The sequence below is a fragment of the Neltuma alba genome, unplaced genomic scaffold (genome assembly GCF_004799145.2).
Source record: "Neltuma alba isolate B1F8T4 unplaced genomic scaffold, ASM479914v2 tig00011543_pilon, whole genome shotgun sequence".
NCBI lineage: Eukaryota > Viridiplantae > Streptophyta > Magnoliopsida > Fabales > Fabaceae > Neltuma > Neltuma alba.
The window spans coordinates 550,741-571,133 of NW_021636205.1; the positions used below are offsets into that span (position 1 = coordinate 550,741).

The 20,393-nt window shown below is 32.0% G+C and overlaps 1 protein-coding gene across 1 annotated transcript; it reads right to left on the bottom strand.

Annotated features, from left to right (window-relative positions):
* Positions 1 to 5,768: 5,768 nt before the first annotated feature.
* On the bottom strand, positions 5,769 to 14,858 carry LOC114714821 (probable LRR receptor-like serine/threonine-protein kinase At1g53430). Its single transcript, XM_028899600.1, has 25 exons — positions 14,725 to 14,858; positions 13,366 to 13,540; positions 12,946 to 13,017; positions 12,755 to 12,823; positions 12,542 to 12,613; positions 12,385 to 12,456; positions 12,173 to 12,244; positions 12,000 to 12,071; positions 11,566 to 11,637; positions 11,373 to 11,447; positions 11,223 to 11,294; positions 10,874 to 10,945; positions 10,707 to 10,775; positions 10,268 to 10,327; positions 10,134 to 10,172; positions 10,006 to 10,052; positions 9,406 to 9,761; positions 8,674 to 8,872; positions 8,423 to 8,563; positions 8,103 to 8,215; positions 7,743 to 7,953; positions 6,871 to 7,108; positions 6,564 to 6,714; positions 6,075 to 6,477; positions 5,769 to 5,849 (listed from the first exon to the last, which is right to left on the bottom strand). The coding sequence occupies exons 1-24, from the start codon at positions 14,837 to 14,839 to the stop codon at positions 6,112 to 6,114; spliced, it is 3,000 nt and encodes a 999-aa protein (XP_028755433.1). The 5' UTR covers positions 14,840 to 14,858; the 3' UTR covers positions 5,769 to 5,849; positions 6,075 to 6,111.
* Between the last annotated feature and the right edge of the window lie 5,535 nt (positions 14,859 to 20,393).

Consider the following 20,393-nt stretch of genomic DNA (forward strand, 5'->3'; position numbering starts at 1 on the left):
ATAAAAAATATCAAGTTAATATAAAACATTATATTATTAAGTATATTTAGCAAAAAAAAATATCAAAGAATTCATTTGAGGCTTACAACGATTATCCTCCCAAATTCCTTCACAATGATCATCTCTAACAGCATAGTCATCATCTACCAAATCTAATTCAACTGCTTTAGGTCGAGTAGCTGTGAAAGGCGGGGTTTCATCAAGATTAAGCTCTAAGTCACCATCATCTCCACCAACTCCTTGCCTTTTACCTTGAAGCACGATAGACAATTTCTTTTTTGTTAGATCGGGAACGAAGAACACTTGTTTTGCTTGACTTGCCAAAATAAATGGCTCGTCTCCATATCCAAACCTCTCAAGATCGACCGAAACAAATCCAAATTCTTCATCCACTTGCACAGCATTACTATTAACCCACTTACATTTAAGACGGGAACTTTAAACTTGGTATAACTAACCTCCCATATCTCTTCTATTATTCATAATAGGACATTGCCGCCAACATTGGGTTTCTGTCTTTAGAAATAGCAAAATGCATGGCTTCCGCTACTACCATCACCCCACTATTCTGCATAGTACTCTTATCGTCTTGGGTTTTTGTATAAAAAGAATAACCATTTATATCATATCCACCCCAACACAAAACCTCAAAAGAAGGCCCTGCAGCTAGCCTCTGTATTGTCTCAGAAGGATTGCCATCTTTTAACACTTCTCGCTTGAACCACTCTGCAAATGACTTATTATGTTCATTAGCTAGTTGCATATCACTCTTTCTTGGATTCAAGTTCCTCAGCATATTCTTGTGAGCATTTAAGTAAGGCAAAACTTCATCCGTGTTGTTTAAAATGTATAGATGTGCCTGCATTACAACTTCTCTTGACATAGACCTCACTATGACACCCCGTGTTCCCTTGCTTCTTCTCCCCTGATCATGTCGAGATTGAGGAAGACCAACTGCCTTTACCCTATCAAGATATGCGTTACAAAACTCAACTGCCTCCTCAACTACATATCTCTCAACAATTGATGCCTCAGGCCGATAAGGATTCTTAGAGTACCCTTTTAGGATTTTCATGTATCTCTCAAAAGGGTACATCCATCTTAAACACACAGGGCCACAAAGTCTTATCTCTCGTACAAGATGAGCTATCAAGTGGACCATAATATCAAAAAATGATGGAGGAAAATGCATTTCCAATTGAGAGAGTTCATTTTCTAATTCATCCAACTCAGCAGGATCAATGACTTTGCTGCAAATGGCACTAAAAAACATACAAAGTCTTGTAATAGTATTTCTCACATCGGTTTTCATAATGCCTCGAATAGCAAGTGGAAGTAATTGTTGCATCAACACATGACAATCATGAGACTTCATTCCCGTTATCTTCAAATCTTGCATTGAAACAAGTTTGCTTAAATTAGAAGAATAACCTTGTGGCACCTTAATACTATTGACAAAACCACAGAAACTTCTTTTCTCTTCTTTTGATAATGTGTGCGCAGCTGGATGTAAATAAGCCTTCTTACCATCTCTTTCTTGTGGGTGAAGGACATTTCTTATTCCAATTTCGACTAAGTCTCGTCTTGTATTGATTCCATCTTTAGTCTTTCCACTTATATGCAAAAGTGTACCAACAAGGCTCTCACATACATTCTTCTCCACATGCATCACATCTAGACTATGCCTCACATCAAGACTTTGCCAATATGGAAGATCAAAAAAGACAGATCTTTTTTTCCATATATTTCTCTCACCGACAGTCTTCTTCTTCTTCTTCTTACCGAAGACCACATTAATTCCCTCCACCCGCTGATAAACTTCTTCTCCAGTTAATGGTCTTGGAGCCATTTCATATTCTTGTGAGCCATTAAATGCCTTTTTCAATCTACGGTAAGGGTGATACCGACTAAGAAACCTTCTGTGACCAAGGTATACTGTCTTCCTGCCATGTTTAAGTTGCATATAGTGGGTGCCTTCTTCGCATATCGGGCATGCTTTATGCCCCTTAACACTGTATCCTGACAAATTTCCATATGCTGGAAAGTCATTTATCGTGGTGAAGATCATGGCACGTAAATTGAAGGTCTCTTGTTTATATGCATCAAACACATCAACACCTTCCTCCCATAATTTCTTCAGATCCTCAATCAAAGGTGCCAAATACACATCGATATCGTTTCCCGTTGTTTTGGCCCCGAGATCATCAAAGATAGCATGATATACTTTCTTTTCATACATAACCAAGGAGGCAAGTTGTAAATTACGAGGAGCACTGGCCAAGCACTGTGTGTGCTACTAAGATTACCATATGGGTTAATTCCATCCGTACAAAGCCCTAGCCGAAGGTTTCTTGGCTCGCCACCAAATTGAGGAAATTTTTGATCTATTGTTTTCCATTGAGGAGAATCTGCTGGGTGACGAAGCTTTCCATCACATATTTTCTCATCGAAATGCCATCTCAAGTTCTTTGCATCTGTGGCATTAGCAAATAGATGCTTAAATCGTGGTATTATTGGAAGATACCACAGAACCTTTGAAGGAGAACCTTTGGTCATCTCATTATAATCACCATCATCTTTCTTCATTTTGTATCTTGAAGTCCCACATTTAGGGCACTTATTCAACCCTTCATAATCATTTCTGAATAATATGCAGTCATTAAGACACGCATGTATCTTCTCATATTCCAAACCCATCGGACACAAAATCTTTTTTGCCTCATACATTCGTTTCGGAAGTGAATTCCCTTTGGGAAGAATATCACTCAGCAATTCAAGCAATTCCGTAAAACTAGCATCGGTCCAACCATTTCTTGCCTTCAAATTCATTAGTTTCAATACGGTTGTCAATCTTGTGTAATCATCTTTGCACCCTGGGTATAAAGGTGTCTCTGCATCACTACACAAAGTTTCAAAGGTGGAAGAAAACTGTGTAGAGGATTCAGACCTTATATCACGAAACATATCTGAAATTCTATCACCAAAGTCTTCTTGATGCCATATCCAATTTGTATACCTCAAATTTATCCCATCACAGATAAGATGCTCTTTTATCTCAGAAATACTCCGTCGACTATTGTTTAAACATTTGACACAAGACAATAGTACAATCCATCTTTTTACTAGGGGCATTTCTCTAAGCAAACTCAAGAAACTTTTCAACCCCATCCTCATATTCCTTGCTAATTCTCTTAGCTTTCATCCAACTACGATCCATTGTTCTACAGATTATTTAAACACTTTACTATCAATCAAAATTCATAACGAAGAAAAAAACCACAAAATAACAAACAGATTATTTATTACTAAATTCTTATATTTATTACAAGAAAATTACCAAAAATTCGAAATAAATATCAAAAAATTATAAAAAAATTTAAAAACTTCACAACTAGTAACTCCAAACATTTAAACATGTTTCTAATACAGTATATAAGAAGGAATTAAGGTTTTCTCACATCCAATACCCACCAATCAACACCAATCCACAGTTCAACCACATAGAAAATGCAAAATGAACAATACAAGCCAATCATAATGTAAAACTAACAAACTCATTTCATATATAACAGATTTTCATGGCCAAAATATTCAATAAAACAAAAAAAAATTGAAAAGAATGAAAGAAGAGGATACTCACAGAGAGCAGAGAAGACTCAAACGCGAAGTGAGGGCTTCAAACGGCGGCGGACGGCGGCGAACGGCGGTGGACGCACCACAAGCTCAATGCAGGAGTTTCAATGGTGGGATAGTGTGGGGTATGACCGGTTTTCGGTGGTGGGATGGAGAGGACCGCGGCTGAGCAAGAATGAGGCGAAATGAGAGGCGTTCGGACGGCGGTAAGGCACCGCAAGCTCAATGGAGGAGTTTAAACGGTGGGATAGTGGCGGGAATGGCCGGTAATAACAGTTTTTCGGTGGTGGGGCAGAGGGGGACCACGGCGCACTGAAGAAATGAGAAAGAAAGTGAAGCAACTCGAGCGCCGCGGGTTTAGAAGAACACACTTTCCATGGCGGTTTTCTTAAAAACCGCCGTGGAAAGTTTAGCCCCTCTTCATTTTATTTACAAAAATGACACCGCCTTTTTTTCCACGTCGTTTTTCTGCTTAACCGCCGTTATTTTGCAACGTTAAAAGTCTTTTTTCTAGTAGTGATAATATAATAATCTCCCATTAATATGGAAAAAAAAGACAACAAACATGTCAGGAAAATGTGGATGTGTGAGGGAGTAATTTACACTAAGTTTCCGTTAAATATTTATTTCAAGGATGATACGGACAGGTCAATGGTCAAAGTATTCGCCTTCTACGACAATTCTCTGGAGAAATAAATATGTACGATTACCATTAGATGGCTCGAGATTCTTTTTATCAAAACATTACGAGGAAATAAAACTCAGTATTAGTTTATAAGATGATGGTGTTAAAACTATTAAAATATAAAGTTAATGTAAAGTCATAATACTAATTATTATGATGCATAATTTTGCTCCTTTTATTACTAAATAGAAACGTTGAAGTATAGCTGGGGGAAAAAACACTCATAAAGGTCTAAACTCTAGCTGCTTGGGGTAAGTGCTAAGTGGACCTCACGCCATAAGTCACTCCTTTGCCTCTTTTTCTAATTACAAGTCCTTTGCGGTTAATCCATCCCTACTCATCTCATTGTTTCTTGGGATTTTTTTTTTTGCAAAAAAATTTATAAAATCTATTCTGTAGTGAAAAGGGATCTTATATTTAGAATTAGAGGGATAAAATACTATCTTAAGATACTTCATGCATTAATATGTACGTGGCCTATCCCTAAATAATGGAAAAAGTATAGATGTGAATAATTGCGATGATCATGTTTAGTTTAAATTTGTAGGTTATTGTTGTGTATCCCCTCTTAATTTGCAAGAGATGACGAATTTTGATTATTTACAAAAGAAAAATTAGCCATGAGTCTTGGATCAACCAGAAAAAGCTTGTTGCTTCTCAGTCGGTAGGTCCCACCCAACATTGTATCCAAATGCCAAAGGATGCTTCCCTCTCAATTATCACCAAATTTTAACGTTGTTAGGTTCTTTAGTCTAAAGTGCAATTCTTGCTTTTGATGTTCATGGAAAAGCCTCAACCATATTTAATTTGATAGAAACTTAAACTATTATTACATGTGAGATGCCAGTTGCCTTCTTTTAATTCTCTTTTCTTTTTGGCTGTCTCTTAATTTTTTCTGATTTTCAAAATATTATTTTCTTTTTTATTACCAAATTATATGTAAAATGAGTCACATTTAAAAGTTTATGAACAAGAAATGGTATAATTTTGAATTTTTTACATTTTTAAAGAAAAAATATTCTAAAATTGTTTAGTTTCTTATCTAAAAATCATAAGAAAAAAAATCAAAAACTACATTTTTTTTTTTTTGCCCATAAAATATCAAAATGTCATTTACTTTTTTTTTTGTTAAGAATCTAGTGACAAAAAGTAAGAAAATGCATTTAGGAAGTGATGAAAAACTAAAAAGAAGCTAAGAGGGAGCAGCGGACACCCAAATCTATGGTTACTAGGAAGGGCAAGAGATGTTGAAGGAACATATGAAGATGAAAGGGGTTTAGCTAATAAGGTTTATCATAGGTTTCTGATTGGGCTTGGGCACTCACTCTTTACCAAAAACAAAACTCTCCGTCACACAAGAAAACTAAACAAGAATGAATTAATTAGCATTTTGCATTAGGGAAGTTCAATAAGAAAAAAAAAGATATATATATGTGTGTATATATATATATATATATATAAAGACAATGCTGTGCATTGTGCTAATTACACATCACATTTAAACTGCAAAACAGAGGAACTAATTAGCACATGTAAATTCTTCTCCACATTTCACGTTAGATTTTCCTTCTTCAAATAATATCTACTCGTTTATGAAAGATTGCAGTTTCATGCTTGTTTTCCAACCTACATTCTAATCAAATTATATGGAGTTGGAATTCTTGAGAAGCCTACCGGATGAAGAGAAATCTTTATCACACGGAAGAGAAACAGAGGAATCAAACCATTGAGCCATCCATTACTTTGAACCCTTTCTTCACACTTTTATATGAGAATGCAGAAGCAGCTAAGGTTTAACTACTACAATTGTATTGTGATGATGCACAATCCGTTGCTTCAATCATTTGCTTCACATTTTCATGTGATTTTGATATAGAAGAAGAACTAAAGGTTTGGGTATGGCTTTCTTGAGATGATTGTATCTCCAAGGCCTTGAATCTGGAAACCTGTTGATCACTCTCTCGACGTAGGGCTTGGATTGGCAACTTTCCTTCAAGCATGCAAACGACAGAGGCCATGGATGGCCTCAGAGTTGGAGATGGGTTAGTACATAGGAGTGCCAGCTCCAGCATTCTCATGACTTCTTGTGAGGAGTAGCTTGAACCAAGACATGGATCCACTAGCTCAAGCAGGTTTCCTTGCTCTTGAAGAACATAGGCCTTCAATTACATGAAGGTATATATGCAGTTGTTAGAAATTCAATCAAACCATTGATTTTATAAAGAATGTTGTACATATCACTAACCCAGTCAAGAAGGTAAACAAACTCCTCTTTTGGCCTGTAAACTTGTGTTGCTTTTCCACTGGCAACTTCTAAGGCAACAACTCCAAAACTATAAACATCTGCTTTGTCAGTCAAGTATCCTCGCATTGCATATTCAGGAGCCATATAACCACTAGTAAGAAAAAACATACAATGTTAATAATCAAGTCATGAAACAAAGAATGTGCAAGGAAAGTGAAAGAAGAAAAAACCTATTAATATTATTACTAAACCAAATATGAGAATTATATTGATCCAGTGAAAAAGATGTAGTAGAATATATACTGACATTGTTCCTGCTATTCTTGTGCTTATATGAGTATTCTCATCTTCATTAAGTTTGGCTAATCCAAAATCCGAGATCTTGGCATTCAAATCTTTATCAAGTAAGACATTTGTTGCCTTAATATCTCTATGCACAATTTTCAGCCTTGATTCCTCATGAAGATAAGCTAATCCTCTTGCTATTTCTACGCATATCTTCATTCTTGTAGGCCAGTCTAAGTGCATCTTTTTTCCTTGGCCACCTATCATTAATATTAATGGTATATTAGTTAATAACAAACTACTATCAAGTCATTCAATAAAAATTAAATATTTGTAGAAGTTGTTTCAAACTATTAAATGTATTTGAATTAGGAAAAAAAAAGCCTAAAATACAGCATCTAAATTTTGTCTTTTAAAAAAAGATATAACTAAAAGTTGTTGGCAAATAATATAAGCAAGATTTTACATTTGTATGATAAGCGATGTAATACTGTAACACACACACACACAATAAGAGTATGTATATCAAAACAATTTTCTATTTGTTTATACTCAATCAATTTTATCTTTTCCTTATAATATATTAATACTAAATATATGGTATTCCTCTTATCCTTAATACAAAACCTAATTACTAAGTTAATTTTGGTCCTAAGTATAGATGTATTTCTTATATTTATCAATTTTTTTTAGATTATTCTATCAACCATAATTAAGTAGAAAAGAGACGGATGATATTAAGAAAGATAATTATGGTATTTTAAAAAAAATGCCATACTTCTTATAATTAACTAGTTTACTTAACTTTGTTAATCTAATCAAATTAATTAAATGGGTTTTATATGAAGGACGGGAGGAGTAATTTTTTATTGTAAAAAAAAATCAAGTTCTTACCAAAAAGAGCACTAGCAAGACAATTGTTCTCCATATACTCATATATCAGCAACAATTGGTTTCCTTCAACGCAACATCCATAAAGCTTTACAAGATTTGGATGTTGCAAAGCAGATATCATTCCAATTTCATTAACAAATTCACGATTCCCTTGCTTTGATTTAGAGGAAAGCTGTTTCACAGCTATGACAACACCATTTGAAAGTATACCCTGCAATTCAATGAATTATCTAGTCTCAATTTTCATAATCTTCCTTAGATCAACACACACCAAAATTTTAATCTCTTTATAAGTGTATTCGGTACGCTATTTAATCATGTAATCTTGGTTAAATATAAATATGATACATTAAAAATCACCTTGTACACCGGTCCAAAACCTCCTTCACCGATCTTATTTTCTAGGGCGAAGTTATTAGTGGCATCTTTGATTTGTTTCAAAGAGAAATAACCCGTCTTTAGATCCAAAAGTTCTGCATCAAAAATAAAAGTTACATAAATACAAAGCAAAATACATTGAAATTACAAGAAACTTGGAAATAATTATGTATATGCAAAAATCATTATTTATCCATTTGACTTGCATGATAGAATTCAGGCATATAAAAAAAAAAATTCACTATATTATACCAAATGATCAATAGATATACCAGTTTTGTTAATTTTGATTTTGATCTTACGTTTGTCTTTTGAATTGCTGCCACCTAGTAAGCCCATTTTTCGGAGGACGAATATTATTACTATTAGTATGATGAGGAACACACATGACCCAACCACAATTCCAGCAATGACTCCACCAGAAATCCAAGAAATTTTGAAATCTATATGACAAAAAAGTAGTAATAGTTATGATTCATATCAAAGTCAAAAGCATCATCTCTTAGCTTAAGCTAGAAAGAGTATAAACCAATAAATATGAGATTTGACTTACTTGGGGTGACTGAAATAGCAGATATAAGAGGTCCATACACACCATTATCATAAGGAATAGAGGTAGTTCCCTTTCCAGCCCAGTACAGATGAATCTCCAAGGTGTTATCTTTAACATGAACATTAAAGTCCTTGACAATGCCCTTACCAACGCCGCCAGCTTCCCTCATAATGTTGAAATCATGCAAATAGTTCTTACCCTGTCAAGATGTACATACAAAGGTTTCACCTTTCAAAACTTTTGTTAACATACGCAGTGAAAACAATTGAAAGCATGTTAAATCATTATATATAGTAATAGTACTTGTCTTTATAATGAGAAATTCTTGCATACTCCTCGAGTGTCACATAATCCATGCTCCATCGATGAAAATGCTCCAGGTGTCCTTTCTTATGGATCCCACAAATTTTTTATCATTATAGGTCATGGAGGGATAAAAATAATCAAGAGAAATTTGTGGGATACACTTGAAACATTTTCATTGGAGAGGGTACTGATGACGGGGCATTCCAAGAGGATGTAAGTATTTCTCATTTATAATTAGCCATTTGGCCACCCATTAAAGAGATAAATAAACATAGTGGTGAGCTTACTTGATAGTGACACGTCCCACAATATTTATTTCTCTTCAACTGTATGGCTTCATGGGTAGAGAGTCTTATTTTCTTACTATTCATGGAATTCTCTAATCATTAGGGGGAAAAAAAATAAATTCAACATAGTGAGACTTACTTGGATTGAAACATCAAATACGCGCCTTCCAGTGTGATAGAAATTTTGGTCAGAAGAATACATAATCTCAGCAAAATATAGCTTGACTTTATAATGTCCATTAATCATACAGAGGCCATGGTACTTGAGAGACAGAGGAGAAACGCGAGCTGTTTGGTAGAGGTCAGAACTAGTGTTGAGGGAATATATGTTTGTTACTATGTAACTATCATAGTAATATACTCCTGCTGTGTTGCTATAAGCCCATTTATCTTCATTAGGAAAGAATGAGTCATCGCCAGGATTGTTGTCTCCTTCATATTTATTCCCCTTATATTCAATATCTTTTCCTCCACAGTTTATGAACAATGAATGATCTACATATAGGGACAACCTCTTCAAAAATCACCTCTATAAGAGAATCCAAATGATCAAATTCATAAGATCATGATCTCTCTATATATATTGTCATATGATATTGATAGTCATTTTACCATTACGTTCACTAAAATCTACATTATTTAGTTAAAAATCTTGAAAAGGTTTGTGAAAGAAAAATAAAATACAACTAAAAAAACATAACGTCATGGGAAACTCCGAAATAAGCAAGAAGACACTCACATTTGGGTTTTCCTTTACAAGGAAGGCCCCTTTTTAGGCAAGTATGCCTGCAAGATGAATAAAAGTTACAAAACATGAATCAAAAGCATTTAGAATGAGTGAAACAAGAGCCAGAAGTGTAATCTTACGAGGTGTTTGCTGTAGATGATAGACTAGAAACTAGGTTTCTGTATAACCAAAAAAAGGAAAAGGCTTACAGTTGTTGCATAATGTCTTTAAGAACAAGAAAAAAGTAGTTTGGAGTTGGAGAAGAGGAGCTCACATATCTCCATACTGACAAGTAGTCGCAGAAGTCTCTAAAAAATTGTTGTAAGAGAAATCACTACAATAGAAAGTAGTGTGAAATTACACGTAAGTTTTTTCCTTTTTATATATACATATATACATATATATATATATATATATTATTAGCTAAAGTTTAGACGAGTTGGTTGGCCAGGCTCTTCTTCTTATCATTACATGCTGTTTTATTGTCATTGGGACTTATATTCCTTCCTTGAGATTTCATAACAATTCTCTCAAATTTTTTCATATGTCAAAGCTCAAATCAAAATGACATTATGCAAAGGGGATTAACTAAAAATGATGAGAGATTTAAAGGCTAAAGATGTTTTTGTCAATAAGATTTATGGTAATTAATTTCAAATAGGAATGGCATTGAACTATATTTAGTAATGACAAATAAAATTAAACTATTTTACTAATTATAATTTTGCCGTCGCAATATCCAATCAGGAATATTTCCAGTCAGAGAATTCTCGTTTAGAAACCTACATAAATAATTAATAAAGATCCATTAAAAAAAGAGCAATTAAGTTTTAAAAAAAAACAAAATCAAGTTATATATGTGTGTAGAATGCTCCCTTACATGTAATTTAGGTAGCTCAAGCTACTTATACTATTTGGGATTTTACCGGTCAACTTGTTGAAGCTCAAATCTCTGCAATTAATACACGGGGCCACAAATATTGCTTCATAAAAATAACTGAAAAACAATACTGCTAGTAATAAATAGTCCATAATAAAACTGCAATTAATACATGAGGCCACAAATATTGCTTCATAAAAATATCTGAAAAAATAATATTGCTAGTAATGAATAGTCCATAATAAAAGCAAGTAGCTCTAAGTTAGGAATCAGGTTGTCGATTAAACATTAAATTGGGAATAGTATTTAGAGGATTTTGGATTCGTAGTTTGAGGATGAAGTAACTTACACTTTATATAATTTTTCCATTTTACCAATATAATTTGGAATGGAATCATGGATGGAGCAATTTCTCAACACCCTAAGAGAAAAACAAAGTATGAAAATTCATTGAGAATATATATATAGCTCATTTTTTATTAACAAATTCTCAACTTACAGGTATTCCAATGACTTCAAATTTGTCAAATTAGGAAATCTCATTATCGCTGGTCCATGCAAATCAGATATCATGCTGAATCAAAAATTAAATAAAAAAAAGTATCAATGACAAGAAAATATTCTTCTGTTGAAATTGAATTTCATAACCATCAAGCAGTATGCGGATGAATTACAAAAGACCAAGTACTCACAAAGAAGACAAATTTGTTAAGTGAGATATGGTTGTAGGAATGGGGCCTTCCATGGACGTTCCCTGCAAATGCCTGCCCAAATATGTTTTTTTTTTTAGAGTTATTTGGGGTCCTAGAAAAATATATAAATCCAAATGACAAGTGATCAACATAAATCTATGGGCATTTTTCTACTAAATCTTATCACTACTCGTTGCTTAATTGTTGTTGTCTGAATTTTTAGTGATTACATTCTTTTGTTGGAGTCCTATAATAATTCTCTCTTTTTTCTTTGTTTTCAACAATATCCAACAAATTAAATAGAGCAATATAATGGAATGGAGGAGTAATTAAAAATAAAAGCACTGAACTTCATCAAGCTTGTTAATCAAAGTTCATAAGGTAGCATCTTATCTAAAAGGAAAGCATTATGATAGATAGTATATTAGACTCACATTGTTTGGAGTTGGGTCCAGTTCCCAATAAAATTGGGTAATTTTCCTGATATGTTGGTGCCATCTAAAGAGCTGCAAAAGTGTTAGGAGAGAAACTTTAGAATTTAAAAGAGACCAACACAACATCAAAAATAAAATATAATGAAATGATTAAATCATATTATACCACTCACATATATTCTAGTTTTTTCATATTACCAAAACTTTCAGGTATTGCCCCTAAGAAGTTATTTCCAGAAAGATCCCTACAAGTTCCAAATCCTTAGAAACAAATAACACATCCAAAAGCAATATGAAAAATTATCTATAACAAGACTAATGTCGTAGTCACAATGCAACTAATAAGATAAAAGAAAATTATTTGCACTTGAAATAATATTCTTACAACATGCGTAGCTGCGTCAATTTTCCGAGACTAGAAGGAAGAGTTCCTTCCAACAGGTTATCTTCCAAATCTCTGTAGAGAGTAGCAAAAACCATAAAATTATTTCTCAATACAACAATAAGTTTTTAAAACTCAATGTGTAATGATTTATACTTACAAAACCTCTAAAGTTGTAATTTCACCAAAAGCGTTTGGAATTGAACCACTGATTGCGTTAGCCGTAAGACGTCTATGACGTGTGTTTAAGAGATGAACAATGCATAGGGTCAAATAATTTGAGCTTGTATATACAGAAGCATGCATGAATAACATACATGAAAATAACCATATATATATATATATATTCATTCACAACTCCATGATTACTTACAATGTAACAAGAGGGAGTCTAGCAAAGCTCCTTGGGATTGATCCATTTAGATAATTGTGAGACAAATCACTGTGCCGTATATAAAAGTTACATTTTAGATCACAAATTCTCATATTTCAACTAAGCATACACACACACACACACACATATTTTAACCAATAATAAAATTAAAAAAAAATTTCATTACTTACAGTTCTTGCAGATAAGTAAGGAATCCAAATTCACTTGGTAAAAGTCCCGATAAATTGAGACCCGTGGCAATGCTATCATAAAAGAAAACACATTACTACAACTATTTACACAGAGCTAAAATAAAATAAGTTGTGTTATAATTAGCGCCAATATGTTGGCCAAAAAAAATAGCACCAATATGCATTTGAATATTAATTTTATTCCGACGCAGCCAGAGCTAACTTATTCTAAATATCATAGAAATGTATCTCAATATCAAATCAACTAGTTTCAAATCAAGAAAGGAATAAAAAATAATAGAGAAAACTTTTCGACATTATTTGTAACTCGTTAAACACAACTTATTAATTCAGATTGGAGCTTGATTCGTATCCAAATTGAAAGGGTTACATTATAACCATATACATAGATGAACTTACATATTTGTAACATGACAAACTTTGCCAAATGAGAAACTGCAATTGCATGTTACATTCGTCACGCTATTTGCTGTATTAAAGGCCTCATTTTTGAATCCTTCATCGACACAGGAACGGGGGGTCGCATTCCATTTCAAGTTCTCTATCTTCGATGATATTGTTTTTAGAACTTTCACTGCATCAAACACAATTCAGTTTTTTCAAAAAATAAAAAGTAAAAGTAAAAACCATGCACCATAAAGTAAGAACCTCAACATCTATATTTTATGTTCATAGACATCTGTAATCCTTATATGTATGTATAAAGAAATTTCAAAGTACTTGCCGTACGTGGCCCACTTCGTTTATTTTTGACATGTATTGGTATGTTGATATTGATGAACATGTCCAACAAAATTTGTTTTGGGGCCAACAACTTGTCCAACATATGGATCACGCAAAGATAGTTCAAATTCAATTTAAAATGCTAGTAATGGCTAAGCCTATAAACTTGAGCCATCGTAAATACCTATCTATTTTTTTTAAAAATCTTATCTTGATTCTTATCCAGAACAGCATCAGTGATGCCAAATATGAGAGCAGAAATCACGTTTTCCCTAATATGCACATCGACACTAAATATGAAAGTATTTTTTAATAAGCCAAAATACACAAAATTTCCTAAACTTTAAGTCAATTGCACATTACCTCCCTAACCTTTAAAAGTTTAAATTAAGGACCCTGATATTTAATATTTTGACCATAAACTCCCCTACCATTAAAGTTGCTATTAACATTAACAGTTTTTGTCAAGTCATATTTTTTATATTTTTTTATTATATACCATTTCATTTAAAAAAAGAGATTACTAAGCTTTATTCATCTATCCAGGTTGGCAAAAAAATATGATTGATTACTTATATATGGTTCTTTGAATGGAATATGTTCGTCGTTAGATAACCAAACTGTGCAAACGAGAAGAGTGAATTTAATCTTAGCATTAAATTAAAGTATTGACAAATAATGAGTAAAAGAAATCACTATAGTTTTCAACCATTGGAATCTTGTTGGCCAAAAAAGAAAAGAAAAAAAAAAAAGAAAGAAGGAAGGAAAACGTTCGAATCAATTTAATTACTTAGTTCCCTCTTTTTTTTTTGGTGGGTGGGATCAAGTCTCGAAAGTGATGACGGTTTTTTTTATCACTGCTTTGTTCAAGATCAACCATCATGTTCAGCCCTTTCTTTTGTGTGATTTTCTTTGGACAGTAAGAAAACAAATGGAAATGGAAGAATTGATCATAATGCTAAATAAAGTAATATATATATATATATATATATATATTAAGGAGTAAGAAATATAGAAAGGGCTTAATTAAGAAACCTTCATCTTCTGGTATGAGTTGAGCAGTGGATCCATAGTTTGTGAAAGCTTCCAAACCGAAGCATCCAAATAAGAAAAGATATAAAAGTTTAGAGATTGAGATCCCAAACTCCATTTATGTTGGCTGTTGCAGTTTGGAGAGAATAACTCTGTGAGGGAGCGAAGTAAGGAGGAGGAGGAAGAAGCAGCTTGCAGAATCACGTAGTAGCAAAGCACAAGAGATAAAAGGAGAAGCTAAGGATGTTGCAGTAGAAATAGTGGCAAGAAGAAAAGAAAAGCAAGTCAAGATTTCTACAAGTCTTCTACTTTTTTGCAAAGTAACAAAAGGCATTTCTCTTGTGTGAAAAAGAGGTAACAAAGCTGTTGATATTTTGGCAGGATGAACCACAATGAGTGGCTAGCCTATGCCCCGTCGTGTTTTTAGCTCATGACGCGACCAAAGGAAGGGAATCCAAGGGTAGTGTAGGTACTTGCAAGGCTCCAAGGGAAGGCATTGGCTGACGTGGTCCATGTTTCTTTTTCTTTTTCTTTTTTTTTTACCTGAATCCGTGTTTCTAGTTGGGTTCTAATTGTTTTTGTCTTGTTTGTTTTTTTTATTTCCAGTATTTTGTGTGTTTGGTTGTATCTTAGGTTTTTAGAAAAATAACAAATAAAAAAGGTAGAATATATGATATTTCAATTTGAGAAGTTAAGAAAATATAATGATAGAGAGGAAAATCCTTTCCAAATTGAAATTTTGAAATTCACTGAAATGATAAAAATACTTTGACTTTTTTTTTTAAAAAAAGCTCAGCCCCTCATTGGCGATCGGCCACCTCCGACGGTGGGCCACCGTCATAGGGAGTCAGCAATGAACATTTTGTCACAGGTTTTTTTTTGGCATGGGAGAATAATTCAAGAAAGTAGTGGGGGTAGGATTTGATCCCACTAACACTTGGTTATTTTGGCCAACAAAAAGAAAGATGACTATTGGGCCACCAAATATTTCTTAAACATATAATGTAAACAAAAATATAAGTTAACTCTTTTACTGTGACTCCAATCCGTGACAACAATTTATCTAGGGATGACAAGTCTTAATTGAAAAATAATAAGTCTAAATTTGATATTAACAAATCAACTTTTCCTAGTACATAACAAGAAGTAGCATGTACATTAATTAAAAATTACCATAATTTATTTGAAAATGACATGTCGTTACTGGAAAATGACAAGTCTAAACTTAATATTAACAATGTATCTTTTCCTGATACATAACAAGAAATAACATGTACATTGATTAAAAATGACAATAATTTATTTGAAAATGACATATCTTTATTGGAAAATAACAAGTTTAAACTTGATATTAACAAAGCAACTTTTCCTGATACATAACAAGAAATAACATGTACATTTCCAAATAAATTGTTGTCATTTTCCACTAAAGACATGTCATTTTTCAGTAAAAATGTGTCATTTTCAAATAAATTATGGTCATTTTTAATTAACATATATGTTACTTTTTATTATGTATCAGGAAAAGTTGTTTTGTTAATATCAAATTTAGATTTGTTATTTTTTAATTAAAACTTGTCATCCCCAGGTAAATTGTTGTCATGGGCTGGAGTCACAGTAGAAGAGTCAACTTATATTTTTGTTTGTATTATAAGATTAAGAAATCTTTGATGGCCCAAATGGCCAAGGAGTAATGAGATCAAATCCCACCCCTACCACTTTCTTGTAATATTCTCCCAAGTCAAAAAAAAACTATGACAAAAAACCTTCACCTGTGGCCGGCGCAGGCATTAGTAGCAATGGCCGGCCGCCGATAGGTAGTCGTCAGTGGTGGCCGGCCACTGGTGAGGGGCTGAGCTATTTTTTAAAAAAAAAAAACAAAGGGTATATTTGTTATTTCACTGAATTTCAAAATTTTAATTTGGAAATGACTTTATTCTCTATCCTTACATTTCTTTAGCTTTTCAAATTAAAATATTATATGTTCTACCTTTTTTATCTGTTATTTTCTCTAGAATCTTATGTAAAGTTAAAGACAAAAGATATACTTTTGTTAAAGAGAGACTTTAAAAAAGAAAAAAAAAAGCAGATGATAATAATGATCTTATTAACCAGAAAACATAAAGTTAATGAAAATTGAGAGCCAAGTGTCAATAGAGTGTACGCCAAACTCACCATCAACAATCCTTGCTTTCCAAAAGGGGTTTGCAAAAATCTTTGCTTTCCAAAAGGGATTTGCGTTGATAACAATGAGGATGGAAACACTCTAAATTTAAAATTTTTTAATTTGTAATTTGTGATGATAATAAATTTATTTTTTAAAATGATAATTATAAAATTATCTTTAGGGTTAATGTTGATATATTATATGTGTCCAACAGGCTAAAAACTAAAATATACTTTAAAATGGTTGATGCACATTCATTTAATGAATTTTTTGAGGACTTAATAAAAAAAATTAAAAATTGCTCCTAAAAAGATATTTTAAGAATATAATTGATTCTGAAAAAATCAATACATCAAGGGCGAAATTGTGCCATTAAATATTTTAGTATGCTAAAAGGCTAAAAACATGTAAAGTTGGATGAGTTACAAAATACTTTAAGATACTCGATACATCTAAAAAGATATGTCAAAATGTTGGACGCACATTAATCCTTATTTTTATTTAGATTTCATATTTATCAAAAGTAAAACTTAAGTTTTCAAAAAATCTGAAAAAATGAGTAACGTGAAATATGAAGTTGTCCAAATTTAATTTAAATAACCCCACATTCATGGTAAAATAATATGAAGCCACATATGTAACTTTCAAGGTATTAAAAATTGAACAAGTTGGATAGGGCAAAACAATGGTTCAATAATCAAGGCCAAGGTTTGGTCATTGTTAAAATGGACTTAAGTAATTTAACATATGTTTAATTATTCAAATATTAACTTCAATAAGATATATTTTAAATCATAATAAAAAGTACAATATAAAAACTAAGCCTTTATTTGATTTCCTTTTTTCAAAACAATTTTCTTTTATAATTAATTTTCAGTTAAGTGTTTTGTAAAAGTAATAATAATCTGTTTTTAAAAATAAAAAATAAGAACAATTTTTTCCATGGAATTGTGATGGAACTTGTAAATTTTTCTTATAAGGTTATGTTAAAAGACCAAACCGAAATCAATGGATAAGGTTTTATTGCTGTTATAATATGTTAAAAACCCAAAATAAAATTCACGGTTTCCTTTAGCATAATTTACTTTTGATTTTGGTCTTTTAACATAATGTTCCCCAGAATTAATCATATATAAATTATTAAGGGTACAAATTATTGTGCAAACTCTAAATAATTGAAAGATGCTTCTAGATTCTAATTTTTCTAAAAATATTTTATGATATTAATTAATCATATACATTTTTTAAAAAAAAATCATTAATGGAAAAAAAAAGGGTTAAAACTCATACTCTTAAATTGCATGCTTCTTTCTTGTTATCATGAGTTCTTTTACACTTCTTTGGTCCTTAATATAAGACCCAATTGTTGAGTTGGTTTTAGTTCTAAATAGACTTATTTATCATATTTATCAATTTTCTCTAAATTACCCCTATGGATACTCCTTCAATCATAATTAAGTAAAAGAGGAAGATAGGATATTAAGAAAGATGATTATGGTATTTTAGGAAAAACATGTCAAATTTTTTATAATTAACTAACTTACCTAACTTTTTTAATCTAATCAAACTAGTTAAATAGGTCTTATATTAAAGATTGGAGAGTACTTAAAATGCTATATCATTTTTGAGGGGGAAAAGTTATCCTTCTTGTGATATTTTAATGATTATTACTCTTTATGAGTCTGAGTTATTTTACGCCGTCATTTCATATGTTACCCTTCACAGATCGATTAAAATGAGCAAAGAATATAATTGGAAAAAAATGGACAAAAATATATGTATAGATAAAGCACAGTGCGAAAATGAAATTAACTGTCAGCAAAATATTTTTAAAAAATTATTCTTTTGTTCTTTCAAATTTTAACATAGTTATGACTCAGTTTTTTAAACTTTTAACTCATTAAAACTTAGTTGTTAATTTTTTTTATTTAACAAATTAATTAATTTTTATCATACATAACTCATCCTTGGGGGAAAAGAAGTTTTTGGCACTGTTAAAAAACAAGCTGACGTGTTTGTTTTGCTTGCATACCCTGAGCTTGAGCTGGCTCATGATGAATAACACTATTTTCTTAAATGAGTTTCTCATTTTGTTCAGAGCTGCGCGCAATAATTTCAACTTTTTTTTTTTTGACAAAGAGCAATAATTTCAACTTTAATAAAGAAAAAGGCCGTAGTTACCGACTAGTCGACGATATTTGTCTCCTTTAGTCAATTATGCTTGTTTGTTTCTTTTTGTAATTACTTTTCTTAGGCGGATAGTGGTTTACACTGGGCAGTGTTCTGTATTAATGAAACTTCTGTCTTATTCCCAAAAAAAAAAAAAAGCTGATGTGACTTCTAAGGGAGCCTAACATGACTGAGAATATAATTACTACCTCATATTCTCACACCAGAGTTAGTTAACTAATTTAATTAAAAAAGTAATTAAATTAATTATTTATAATAAAGAGTTATGGTTTTTTCAAAAATATTTTTACTAATCAAGTATCTTGATTAGAACTACTATTATTATAAAAACTATCTTAAAAAAACATATGAGTACGTCAGACAAAGTACATTACATTCTTTTATTTAGGATCAAAATAAAAACCAAACAACCTCTTATATTAAGGATTCTGCATCTGCTACGTGGCTGGAGATAATAGAGGGTTGTGATAAAATCAATTTTTACATATTTTATCCCACATTAATCTAGGATTTAAATGATATTTGGGCTTAAAGGTTTCTTATGTATTATTGGATTAATGGATTGACTTTAGGATTTTCATAAAAATTGAGATGGATTGAAAATATGAATATTTTGTGATTTTTTATTTTTTTCTCCGAATTAATATTGTCTATTTTTTTAGAAACAAGTCTCATATTTTTAAAAAAATTGATATTTGGAGAGTTGTACAATTTCTTGTCTTATTTTTGTGTATACCTAATATTTAATTTTGATGTAGATTATATTATATTTAGATATAATCTCTATTAATAGATGCATTTAAATTTTTGTTAGTTAAAGAAAAGCATATAAAAAATCTAATAGTGCAAGATTTTTTTAAGAATTCAAATACAATCCAATGATTAATATAAAGTGGATCAATTAATTATTAATGAGTTTAAATTTTTGATCCAAATTTTTTTTCCTCCCATTAAAATATTTCCTTCATTCCATGGCCAGCATTGGCGTAAAATCTCTCCCTTCATCTCCGTTCCTCTGGTCTCACGCAGCTTCATCCATCAATCTCTTCCTTTTTGCCATTCAACTCATTAAAAAAATATCATTTTGTCCCACTTTTCCTATTGCATTCGACACACGTCACGCACCTACAATTCCTGTTCTTGATTCTAGGAGGAGACCACGTCATCGTCATCTTCCGCTTTTCACTCCTCATGGCCATGGCTTTTGACGACTTTAGAGTAAGAAGGATAATTTTTAAGGTAGCTTGAGCTTTTTGAGAGACAATTTGGGATAAGCATAGAGGAAGCTGAAGCCTTGAACTAGCACCTGAAGATC

What these genes read in the sequence shown, in the direction of transcription:
- LOC114714821 (XM_028899600.1), bottom strand. Translation starts at nt 14,839, where the DNA reads ATGGAGTTTGGGATCTCAATCTCTAAACTTTTATATCTTTTCTTATTT. An exon ending in ACTCATACCAGAAGATGAAG is followed by an intron (nt 13,541 to 14,724) that starts GTTTCTTAATTA and finishes TGTTTGATGCAG; the next exon opens with TGAAAGTTCTAAAAACAATA. An exon ending in TTGAGCTACCTAAATTACAT is followed by an intron (nt 10,776 to 10,873) that starts GTAAGGGAGCAT and finishes TTATTTATGTAG; the next exon opens with GTTTCTAAACGAGAATTCTC.